The sequence below is a fragment of the Orbicella faveolata genome, unplaced genomic scaffold (genome assembly GCF_042242905.1).
Source record: "Orbicella faveolata isolate gen_17 unplaced genomic scaffold, um_ofav_v1 contig_26, whole genome shotgun sequence".
Lineage (NCBI taxonomy): Eukaryota > Metazoa > Cnidaria > Anthozoa > Scleractinia > Merulinidae > Orbicella > Orbicella faveolata.
The window spans coordinates 20,836,355-20,849,371 of NW_028301554.1; the positions used below are offsets into that span (position 1 = coordinate 20,836,355).

Sequence of the window (13,017 nt, forward strand, 5' to 3'; positions counted from 1 at the left end):
TCGTTTATTCGAATAACAAACTCAAAAGGCAAATGCGGTAATAATCAAGTTTGAGCAAACCTAAAAAATTTATTTCCCTTGATGGCTACAATGTTTTAAAATCAGTACATTTGAAGCTCAAAGGAATATAATCTGAACACGAGAACAATAATAATAATAATAATAATAATAATAATAATAATAATAATATTTAGTGAGGGAATCCAACTCGCCAAAGGCGGTTATATGTTAGTTCAGTTTAAATAAGCTTTCAAGTGGAAATTTGCTTTCATTGATAACAATGTTTTTCAGTTCGAAGTGACTATACTTCAATGCTCTTTCAATGCTCTTACCACACTATTGTTTGCAAGAAATAAATTGGATTTTAAATAAAGGCTGCCCTTGTATAAATGCTGCCCTCGAATAAATGCCACACTTGAGTCACAAAAAATTTAATAAACGCCGTGGTATTTAATTGAGTAAACATGGTAATATAGGCCTAGATACAATGTGAATTCATTTCTCAGGTGAACATAATGGACCCCACTCCCACACTGGTTACAATCCATGACATGCTTGTTTACTAGATAATTTGTGCATGTAGTTGATCTGCTCGAGTGACAATTTTGTTTTAAAATGTTTATTCTAGCAAATGATATAGGGAGGATATTTGTTTACAAACACAGTTTTTGTTGTTCAAATTCCCTGGCAATGAAACAAAAGAACTCTTTGTTTCAACAACTAACAGTTCTCTAGTTGGTACATATTATACAACAATTGGCCACATCACTAATACAGTCAAACCCCTGTTAAGCAGCCATCTATTGAACGGCCACCCCTATAAGGCGGCCAGTAATCAAAGTGCCGATAAGGGTTTTTCTATTGTTTACACCTCTATTGAACGGCCAGCCCCCTTTAAGCAACCACTATCCATTTCCCAAGGATGGCCATTTAATAGGGATTAAACTGTATCTTGGCTATTGCAGAACGCTGAGATGCCCGCAAAACAAAACAAAACAAAATCCAACTGATCAGCAATTTTACCTTTTCGACTCTAAAAAAAATGAATGTCTTAGAGCTCTGCCAAGTCAACCACAAGAATGTGTCAATTTATTACTCCACAATTTTCCCCTGCAGATGCCCAAAATTGGCCAAAGTTATTGAGGAAAATCTACTTTAAGCACTTTCCTTTGTGTCTGGGAGGTTTGATTTCATATCATTATCAAACTCAGGGCTCGACACTAACTTTCCAACTTATTAGCCTGGTGGCTAGTGACAACTTAGATGTTACTAGCCCAAAAAAATTTTATTAGCCAAGCCTTGATGTTGGCTAGGTCCAATAACAGCAGAATTACTAGCAAGACTTCAAAGCACAATGCAAGCGACTCTTGAAACCTCTTAACCAGTTGACATAAAATTAATTATAGTCGGCACACCTTGTGTCACACTTGACTGGTAACGTTAAACACTAAGGCAAACCAATTTATCACCGAATTATGCAAGTTTGAATTTTGTTAAATTGCCTCGTGTTTTCCTCACATCAAATCTCTCAGGCCAACAGATCACAAAAAAAAATCCAGCGATTTTTCCGAAAAGACGTTCAGGACCCTGTTTTTCTTTGAGACTTGCTTGGGAAAATATCAAGACCCCAAGACGTCATTGTAAAAACTGTTGAGACTTCTTCAGTCTCTTCACAGACAGGAGCTGTAAAATTCAAACTGTTTCAAAAGCAGTGTTTGTGAAACTGGACTGCTATTAAATGTCAAAGGAAATAAATCTTTCTCATGTAATTATTTCTGCAGTGGTATAAGTTTTGTCTGTATGGAAACAACGACAAATCACTATGTGTTGTTACGCTAAATGAAATGTTATCCCTTTACAGTTTGGCACGATTTTGCGCATGATTTTATCAGGATGCTCATGTTTTGTTCTACTAATTTTGTAAAAAAAAAAGAAGATTGATGTGTGCTGTCAGAAAATGCTGTTGTCTTTGTCAGTATTTCTTTCAAATATATAATAACATGTTCAGTTTTTATACCCTTTCAAGTACCACACAGCGAAAAGTAAACATGATACGCTCACAATGAAATTCTGACCTTGTTTCTGAGTGAAGTGTTAGTGTTTGACTTCCTTGAGGAAGACAGAAACTAGTTCGGCCAATTTCATTTTGTTTACTAACCAAAGTGGCTAGTGGAAGTCAAAAACATACTGGCCAAAACTAAATTTCTACTAGTCTGTGGCTAGTTGGCTACCGTTAGTGTCGAGCCCTGAAACTTGTAAATCAGAATGCCTTTTTCAGATAGTACTTAATTTCCATTTGCACAATACCCTTATGAAGGATAAGTTATAGGTGAAAATTTTTTGCAAAAGACGTACATGTAGAATTACTTGATGAAGGGATTTGCTAGCATCGCTGTACAGGAGGTGGGTGGGGAAACTTGGTTTAGCCGTCGAGTAGACTAGACTTGTGAGAATAGCAAGATTTGCATGCAAGGGGCATATATAAGCTTCTGGGAATCTCCCAGGGGACCTAAATAACCAACTGGGTGTTTGCCACAAACACACGTAGTTTTCCAATTTGACTAATAGTCATGACGTGGCTTTTACCCAAATGAGAATATAGTGACCTATTGAAATTGAACATTGTACAAGACTCCCAGCATTTAATTTTTATTGAAAAGTTGCTTGATATATAAAAACCCTTACAAAATATGCACTATATTTTCTAGATTTTATAAACATTAAATAACATTGTACCACCCAATATTATTGTGGTGGTATCCCCTTTGGTTAGAGATAAATGTTGTGACAAAAGATGTTTACTTTCTCCCAGGTAAGGTAAAGTCTGCATGCGAGCCAAGTGGCCCATCAGGCCGGAGCTTATCCCGATTTCTGTAGCATGAAGCGACTAGGAGTATTTCTACTCCCCCCTGGATGGGATGCTAGTCCATTGCAGGGTTACCCCCAGCATTAAGTTCGCCGGTACCCATTTATACACCTGGGTGGAGAGAGGCACTGTGAGAGTAAAGTGTCTTGCCCAAGAACACAACACAATGTCCCCGGCCAGGGTTCGAACCCGGACCGCTCGATCCAGAGACAAGCGCACTAACCATGAGGCCACCGTGCCTCCCTTACTTTCTCCCAGCTTATATGTTATTATTTGTTTGAATTGACCTACACACTGTATATAATCCTCAAGGTTGGCATGTGAAGGCAACATAGCTGTATTCAACAAAGTTGTAGAGACAATTTATACTGACTATGGAGGAAAACAGCAGTGCCTAGGCTCTGTTGAACAGTTAAGAGGTATGTGCAAGTTCTGATCCCATTTTGTATTCATCCCAGCAGCAGTTTAAAAATATGACAGTGCAACCACATTTATTTTTTAAACACAAACATAAGGGGGTGGACCATTAGACTTTTGAGGGGGAGGGAGTGGGGTGGGTGATTTCGAAAAAGAATATCCTGTAAGAATACTTGTACCAAAAAAAAATCATGTAAATGATCACTGCTGAAAAAAAATTTCACACATGTTCAGTGAGCCAAAAAAAGCATGTTACACTGGAAAAAATATCATGCATACACATGCCCTGAGGAAAAAATTCCTAGTGGATGACATTGCTGAAAAAAATGCCTATGTTAAATCACCCACCAACCCTCCCCCCCCCCCCCCCTACCCCCTAAAGAGTCTCATACAGTGAAACCTCTTCTAAATGGACACCCTTGGGAACTTCCCAAGTCTCCGCTTAATAGAGGGCATCCAACTTTAATTTGTTTGAAATGCATGTAATGCCCTTTCAATACAGCAATGATAATACGGGTATTTAATCGACTATTTGATAGGACGTAATCCAATGCCACATTGTCAATTCAGTCTGGTTTCTGCTTAATAGAGTTTTTTTAACAACAGAAATTAGCCAAATACAATTTATTTTAGTGTCCGCGTCCACTTAATAGAGGTGTCCGCTGAATAGGGGTTTGTTATAAAGGGAAATATAAGACGTTTATTTCAGGACCAGGCTGCCGTAAGTGTCTGCTTAATTGGGGGTCTGCTTAGTAGAAGTTTCACTGTATTATTGTCTAACCCTAAATGTAGTCCCTTTACAAGATTTTACCGAGCTCCATAAAGATGTCCTCATAAAGACCCATAAAGCTCCGTAGATACAGGCTCTATGGCATCTTTATGGTGGCTATAATTATGGAACAGTAAAGTTCCTAACCTGTGCTTTGATTTGATGTTTTAATTATTACAACGCCAGTGCAGACAAGTTGTGCAGCATTGTTTCTCATATCATAGGCTTGTATGGAAACTTTGTATCTTCTATTGACTTGAAGAGTAAGCCCGGTCAATGTTTGCTGCAAGTTGTTGTTAGGAAATGTGCCGCTCACTGTAGAGGTAGTGGAACAGGTGGATGTTGACGGCAGAAGAAACCATTTAAGGGTTAGCTGGCCACATGAGACACAAAAGCCGGAAATTTTGAGGTAAAGTTTGTCTGTAAAATACTGATAGCTCACGACTGACTTAAATTTGTGATCCATTAATTGGACAGTGCCAGTTGTAAGGGTAATCTTGTCTTTCACCGCATGGGGACATGTTCCAAGGCTTCCGTCACACCTGTAAATAATGAGCCCAATACATTTTAAGTTTAACCAGTGTTTTTTTATATAGTGATGTTCATAGTATTTGGGAGCGTGACTTAATGATCATATTGAATCTTGGAAATTTTAAAAATTCTAACGCACTGATAATCCCATGCTTTGTATTTCTATTATTGCTTCATTACAACTATGTGATGAAGAGTCAAGAACTTGTCGAAATGCCATTTTCATCAAAATGTGGATACAAAAAGGCGTTTCTTTTGTTTTTAACAATTCAGGACAGTGACAATAAAGTCAAGATCAAACTGTATATATATGTAGACTAACGTTACCCACCTTTCGGGTTGATCACAGACGTCCACAGCCGGGCGACAAATTGTTCCACGTGACCTCATGATCACTCGACAAGTTCCATCACCAACACACTCAGAAGTCCTCTTACAACTTGATGAAGGATAAGATGATTGACAAGAGTAGTCTTTTCCTACACATCTGTCAATTTAGAAGGATATGGTTGATTAAAATCTTGGATTAGGCTTGTACAGTGTTCAGCTACAGTATTGGAACCAATATAATAAGAGTTACATGTATGCATATCTTGGTACAGGTGAAGCAGCAAGGAGGAGATAGAATTGTGTAACGTGTTTTACTATGTTCTTCCAACCAGCTTTCATCTTGTTTAGACAACGTTGCCAACATTCCAGAGCGAAAGTTTAATTTTCATAACCAGCTAACCTACTAAATACTAGTGTGGTTCTGACAATAAATAGCTCTCCTTTTGAACTTGGTCATCTGGTGTGGTTGTTAGCTCTTGAAATGTGAGGTGCTTTGTGACAGCAATAAAGCAATATTGGTAACTAAGAAAATACTGTTTTGTGTGGTAAACAAAAAAATCCAGAGTAAAGCAAAATCAAATTGAGAAATACAAACATAAACAAAACAAAATAAGGTCATACTGTGCTTAGTTTTAAACAGATTCACTGATATCTATGTCAACTTGATCATGGACATTATCTGTACCCTGAGACTCAAGAAATAATATTCACAGACAAGGAGTAATGTTTGTAGTTTGTTTGCAAATGAGCTACATGTATGAACTACCCAGGGAAATTTACCTTGCCTAACATAAAGAAACTGTTTGTTTCTTTTGTAATCACATTATTTACCTGCCAGCATTACATGTATCCTGTTTGGTGCACTTGTCTTGATCGTCACACGCCCCTCCAGGACAATTACTCCATGTGCTCTTACCACGAGCTGCTACATCATACAAATCACACCACTGGCACTGGTTTGATGGGTTCAATGCTTTATGACTATAGTCCTGACCTAAAGAGCAAAATTAATCATTGGTTATTATTTGTTTTGAGCTACATGTATGTATTGATATATCGATTCTCTGTACCTAATACCTACAGCAGTTAAAACTATATATCTGATCCCTATTCTCCAATGAAAATATGCTGCGAGCACTTGTGAGGATTCGGATAACTTTTGTTGTTTAGCACTTGTGGTGAGTGGAGTAACAGGAGTGCCAAACTCATTTGCGGGCTTCCTTCTTGCATTCAAGTCCAAGATGGTGAAAGTTCAAATTGTCAAAGCCTTGGGAGGCTGCTACAAGACTCCTAAACATGTATGGTTGAATGAATGAGTTATGTCATTGTGTTATAGAGTTCTTAGTCAACCTCTGTGTTGAGGTATACATAATAGTTGTAGTCATACTCGTAAAAAGCGAGTTTTACATCAGTATTTTGCCTACTGGACAGGCCATTAAGTAACTCTTTACACCACACCCACCTGCTATCTTACATGTGCACGTGTTGTTCACAAATCCATATCCTGCTTTCAGACTGCAGCCATTTCCATTACAGTAGTGACACACAGAGTTACAAGTGAAGGGTGTTGCTACACACTGGCCACTCTTACATGTGTCTCCACGTGTGCATTTGTTGTCATCATCACACGCTACACCATCAAGATTTGACCATGTGCTGCTGCTGTTACATGGATAACACCACTGAAAGAGAAAGAAAGGATATACCAAAGAGACAAGATTAAAGCATTGCTGGATCTTCCTTGAAACATTGTCTTTTAATAGACTTCAGTTCACAGATGCAATACCACATGACAACTTTTAACTCATTTTAACTCTTTGTCATTTTAAAAAGATCCAAGTAAATGTAATTAGGCAAATGAATGCTCTGCTCTAATCATCTCATATCTAACAAGCATGAGTGGAATAATTGTTCTATTAAAAATGCCCACAAAAATAGAAAACTAAAATAAAATGAAAACAAAAACGCCCCCAAAAATTATGCGTAAACTTACCATCTAGCATGGTATAATTTCTCAGATGGGTAAGCCAATGAAAACTCTTGAATTGCATTGTCCAATGATCCAGTTTTTAATAATACATGTACGTTTTGTAAAATGGCATTAGTGGAGCTGCACTTGTTAGAGCAAGCTATCCATTGAAGTTAATCGCAAAGTTGGCTTTTGCTGGCATTTCTCATCAAACAACAAAACTACTAACCAGGTTTTCAATCTTCAATTATAATTTACTTTGTGACTGATTTTGCTGTAAAACTGAGTTAGAAAGCTAAATCCTCCCACTGGTCCTTACTACATCATCTAAAATTCTTCAGGAGAGAACAAGACCTGTTTTCTCTGACAATCAACTTCTTCATTCTCATAACTTTCCTTCTCAGAGATTTTATCAACAGATTGAGAAATTATTAAGCTGATCACTACTGTGTATGCAATAGTAAATGGCTATTTTACCTGGCAAGGATAGCCAGGTCGGTAGGCTCCTCCATTGACACATTTTCGTGTTCCACCATCGCTGATAGCGCAAAATCCTGGTTTCGCATGGCATGTGTCTTTGTAACACTCTTCACATAGAAGGCACGTGAATGGTGTTCCGGAGCAGACACCATTTGAACACCGGTCATTTTTAGTGCACGCCTTATTATCACTGCACGACAAAGCATTGTTGTTTGTCCAGGCTAGGTTATTGGCACTATTACAGTCCTGTTGAATAGCAATATTATTAAATTTATGCAATCACAAAATTCCTCTAACGTGCTTGAAAGTACAGCAGTTAATAAAAACATTGCCATGCATAACACTGTCTTTTGTCCCTAAACGGGTGCTTTCTTTTGTTTGCGTGCTTATTTCGCGTTGGGTCGACCACTTTATTTATTGATGTCATAATACATGACTGTGTAATCTCACTGACATATTTGATGGAATCTCACTTGTGGTCACTCTTTTTTTATTGAACTTCCTTTTGTAATTTCTATTACTCTAATCAGATTCATCCATGAGCTGCAATCTTGGACAGAATGAAATAAGAAATAAAACCACCCTTTCCCTGGATGAATGATAAACTGGCACTACAACCAGAACGAGTCATTTTTTTATCATTGAAATGGAGGAGGAGTGTTGTTAATTTTTCATTCATTTTGTCCAAGATTGCGGCTCTAAGGGGCCTTTGATTATTATGTAGTATTTTGTAAAATGGTATTTGTGGAGCTTGCACTTGTCAGAGCAAGCTATTAATTGAGGCTAGTCCCAGAGGCGGCTTTTGCTTACAGTCCTCAGCAAACAACAGAACTACTAAACCAGGTTTTCCATCTACAGTTGAACCTCTTTAACTTTTAAGCAGCCACCCCTTATTAAGCGGCCAGTTATTGAAGTCCTGAAATTATTGTAGGTAAAATATTGTAAATAAATTCCCTATTAACCAGCCACCTCTACTAAGTGGCCGCGGCCACCTTTTGTTCATCCAGATGAGGGATTTCCTATTGTTTTTACCCCTATAAAATGGCCACCCAAAATTTAATGTGTGTAAATTAATTTTGTTTTAGAAAATTCCAAACTAGAAGGTGACTAGTGATGAAAACATTTGAACACACATTTATCATGATTGTTTTGAAGTGACTCCAGCTCACCAAGAAATTAACGTGATGGTGAAAATATTCCAGGTAAACAAACCCCTATTAAGTGGCCACCTCTCATTTCCCCAAGGATGGCCGCTCAATAGGGGTTCAAATGTATGATTATAATTTACTTTGTGACTGGTTTTGCTATAAAACTGAGTGAGGAAAGCTAAATCCTCCCAATAGCCCTTCTTACCTTGACTAAAATTATCTAGGAGAGAACAAGACTTCCCTTCTCTGATAACAAAATTTTTCCTTCCCATTACCTTCCTTTGCAAAGATGATTTATCAACAGAGAAACTACAAGCTGATCACTACTAGTGTTTGATTACTATTGATCATACAGAGCTATCACTACTGTGTTACTACTGTAGTAGCTGATCACTACTGTGTTTTACCTGGCAAGGATAGCCGGGTCGGACAGCTCCGTGCTTAAAACATTTTCGTGTTCCACCATCGTTGATCACGCAGAATCCTGCTTTCACGCGGCATGCATCGTTGTAACACTCTTCACACACAAGGCATGTGAATGGTGTTCCAGAGCAGGCACCATTTGAACACCGATCATTTTTAGTGCAAGCCACATTATCATTGCACCTCAAAGCATTGTTGTTTGTCCAGGCTAGCTTGTTGGCACTGTTACAATCCTGTTGAACAGCAATATACCATTCAGGCAACATTATTTTTTTTTAAACAACTCATCATTCTTCTCTTCACCCTAGGGGTACTACCTGCATTTTGCATGTATCCTTTGCTATCGTTCTTCTACCATCCTTGATGGGTTTAATGTTTGCCTTTCTTTTCTTACCCTTTGACTCAGGGCTGCAAAGGGTTTTCTTATTTCTCTTGGCTTCTGCCACCTTGGGGATCTCGCTTTTCTCCTTTTTGTTTTCCGCCTCTCGCACAGTTCCTGCCTACTTTACTCCCGTAACTGAACTCTTTTTCATCAATTATTTCAATGCTTATATATGGTTTATATTATATCTGACTTAGCCCACTTGGCTTGTTATTTACAGCCATGTGAGCTTAGATAACTAAGGTATTAAGCGATATTCTACCCTATTTTGTAGGATTAGTCTTAAATATTTGCTCTCATCTTACCTGACACTGATTGCTGGGATTCACTGAACCATATGAGTAACACTGATTGTTGATTTTACACTGCCTCAGGTAACACTTGAGTCCAACTTTGGTGTAGCAGGAATGACAGCGGCAAGTGAAACTACCATGTGTGTTCGTACAGGTGTGCTGGCATGGGTTTTTCAGACATTCGTTCACATCTGTAAGGAAGAAAAACTAGTTCTGTGAAGATCCATGTATATGGATGGCACATTCTTTCATAATGGATCAACTCAGTCTTTTTCCCTAGAGTACAAAGAAGCAAGTCTGCTTGCAGGATATCATCAACTTTAAAACCTGCCTCTTCCAGGTGAACCCATGGTAGCTTTAATGAAACTAAAGTGATCTAGCACATGATCTGATTTAAGAAATGGAAAAGTTCCTCTAAATTACTTCAAAATACCACAGTTCAAAGTAAACATTGTCATGCATTACACCATCCTTTTTCCCTACTCAGGTGCTTTCCTTTGTTTGCATGTTTATTTGGTGTCAGGTTGTCTTTGGCTTCAGTAAATAATCTCAGTTTTGGTATATAGGTCATTATTTATTGCTGTCATAATGCATGTGTAACATCACTCACATAATATTTTGATGTAATTTTAATCGTGGTCACTCATGGTCACTTTCATTGTTTATTGTTTTTTGGTAAATGGTGTCACATTCTAGGAGAGTAATAATAATTGCCAGGAGCCCTTTTCTAGGCTGAACATGTCACCTGATATTATACGCAGTTTCTTTTTCAGAAATATAAGTTTAGATAATATACTATTAGGTCTGAGTGAGTCTACTTAGCACTGTGGTTAGCCTGAATAGCACTCTGGTTTTCCTAAATTAGCTTAGGTTGCTCATTGTAAGCCTAACAGCTGCGTTGGGTCTTTTCAACCTGCCACTTGCAACCTACAGAATAATAAATTACGTCTGGTGTCTACTCTAGGGTCTCAATTACCAGCCAGTCTGGGGCATTTCCCCAGGAAATTTTTAAAAGTTCAGGGTGGTAGCATTGAAGAGGAAAATATAAAATTAGTTGATTAATCAATCAATTAAGTAATTAACAATTTATTGTTATTGTATTAAATAATTATTGCCCAGTCATTTCTAATACACTTATCCCATGTGCAGATTTTAAAAGTGGAAGGGTTTAACTTAGTTTAACTTTAACTTTGCTGTCAGTAGTCTTAGATGTGGACCCCCGGCATGGGCTCCTGCTAATGGTACTCCACAAAGAATGACAAAACTTCCATGTTTTTCTTAAGTTAAACTGATTGATATACATAGAAATACACTTTCTTGTTCTCCTGTACCCGTTTGATACTTTACTTGACACTCTTTTGCTCACGAGAGACTTTTCGTGTCCAATATGTACATAATGCTCTAGGGCTCTTTAAGGGGGGGGGGGGGGAGGGGGTCTGAATATCCCCTAGCCCCTTAATTTTTGGCCTAAATATCCTGTATTCCATTAGTTCCAATTATGAAAATTATGATTTTTCCTTCCTGATATCCCGGGATATCTGTTTTAAATGTCCTATATGCCACTAGTTTCCCCCCCCCCCCGAATATCCTGTATCCCGTAAATATTTCAGCTAAATATCTGGTATCCCAAAATCCCTGAGTGGGACCTCCATAATAAGGTGTAAGAAGAATGTGCTGCTTTAATTAATACACGTACAAGTAGGTGTTGTTTTTAAGAGCTAAAGGGATTTTAATGACGAGAAAATAAAATAGTTTATCATTTAGATTTTTTCTAGGCTAACATATTTTAAGCGACCATATTCCACTTCAAACTTAAGTGTTACCAATTGACCAATCACAGCGCTGTTCTAACGCATATCTAGCGCTACTGGGGAAAGCGAAGTGGGAATTAGCATCTGACGAGTCTCGATAACCGTAAATATTACATATATTGTAAGGATGCAATTGTTGTAGCTTTGGTTAGTATTTGCTAAGCTCCTTTATATACACGTTGATCTACGCGGATTGCATTCTGACACTGAAATACTTCTAAAACTTCGAATAATATCAGGCATTGTATTGGCAACTAAACTGATCTTTTCTCTTTCGATTCAGTCTATTGAATTCGTGAGATCGTATTAGGACTATTAGCTAATTTTGACACTTTACGAGGTTAAACAAATACTTCTTAGCCTGAACTCACCATATTCACAACAAGTGCCACGGAATCCAGATCTACAGCTACATCCACTACTGCGCGGTGTGCCACCGTTTCGACAATTATTTCTGTTACAGGCTCGCGTTTCACGCATGTGGTAAGGACAAGAGCCACCGCACGACGCGGCCTGTACCTGTCGTCGCGTTCGTGACTGTGTGCCGCTCGTACCGCACCGATATGAACAAGAACTCCAACTTGTCCAGCTACCCACTTGACAGTTTCTAGCGCTGCAACTGCGCCTCCGCCGTCTTCGTCTTCTTCGCCAGGACATTGAAGTCCCGACCAGTAACAGAATGATGCAGATCGTTATCAAAGCCCTTTTCATGTTGCGTTGTTTGGATTTCTTTTTGGTTTCAAACGTTCACCACGACAGTTCTTCCTTCTACGAATGAAATCTTAAAGCCGATGAACCTTGTTTACAGTTTTCGCTTTGTTCATTTTCGTCGGATTTCAGGTATTTTCGAGTCAGCAAAACAAAGCAGTCTTAGAACTGTTTTTTTTTTTTGTTTTTTGTTTTTAATTTTTCGCTACTGTTCGCTTATCTACTTCCTTGTGCTTTTTTCCCTCATTCGATCGATCGAAATTATTTAGGTTCCTCCGAAATGAAAATTAATTTCTTAGTGAGCTAGCTGTTAAAGAAAACGATTTTGTGCTTAATGGTGGAGCGCTGCTAACAGACATATATATATACTTTTAAAATTCATGACCAATTGCTCCGCTTGAGTTCACGTATTAAAATTCGAACGCTACAACGGATGTGACACGGAGTCGACCATTGGCAAAACTGTGGGACTCGTCGTTGCAAGACTTTGTATTATAAATTAATAGATGCACTGAAATAATCGCGAAAGAAAACTAGGCTATACCAAGAAAATAAAGAGAAAATGTCTAGTAGACCGACACTGACAGATATCTGTATACTTAATCAAACTATGTTAATGTTCGATTGCGTTTATATCGTCCGTGTGGCTTTGTTTCCTTTGTTTTATTGTGAACAAAATGACTTGATCGAAGAACGTGCTTGAGTAAATCGTAGCATTCTTGTGCAATAGATTTCAGTAAGAACAGAAGTAATTGGTCTTTGTATTTTTTAGACCTTCCAAGACAAGCACAAAGATGGCTTATAAAAAAGTTTGGACGACTTATTTCAAACAAGCACAAGAATCTTTGTGTTTACCTCGACCGCCGTAAATGTGCAGTAAATACTTCCTT

The 13,017-nt window shown here is 38.1% G+C and overlaps 1 protein-coding gene across 1 annotated transcript; it reads right to left on the reverse strand.

Annotated features, from left to right (window-relative positions):
- Positions 1–430: 430 nt before the first annotated feature.
- LOC110069598 (protein psiQ-like) lies at positions 431–12,900 on the reverse strand. The gene is made up of 8 exons (XM_089296280.1): positions 11,791–12,900; positions 9,621–9,799; positions 8,918–9,166; positions 7,360–7,608; positions 6,376–6,595; positions 5,745–5,907; positions 4,915–5,070; positions 431–4,594 (listed from the first exon to the last, which is right to left on the reverse strand). The coding sequence occupies exons 1-8, from the start codon at positions 12,128–12,130 to the stop codon at positions 4,195–4,197; spliced, it is 1,956 nt and encodes a 651-aa protein (XP_089152406.1). The 5' UTR covers positions 12,131–12,900; the 3' UTR covers positions 431–4,194.
- Positions 12,901–13,017: the final 117 nt, after the last annotated feature.

What these genes read in the sequence shown, in the direction of transcription:
- LOC110069598 (XM_089296280.1), bottom strand. Translation starts at nt 12,130, where the DNA reads ATGAAAAGGGCTTTGATAACGATCTGCATCATTCTGTTACTGGTCGGG. An exon ending in TGGCACTTGTTGTGAATATG is followed by an intron (nt 9,800 to 11,790) that starts GTGAGTTCAGGC and finishes TCTTCCTTACAG; the next exon opens with ATGTGAACGAATGTCTGAAA. An exon ending in GACCTGGCTATCCTTGCCAG is followed by an intron (nt 6,596 to 7,359) that starts GTAAAATAGCCA and finishes TTTCTCTTTCAG; the next exon opens with TGGTGTTATCCATGTAACAG.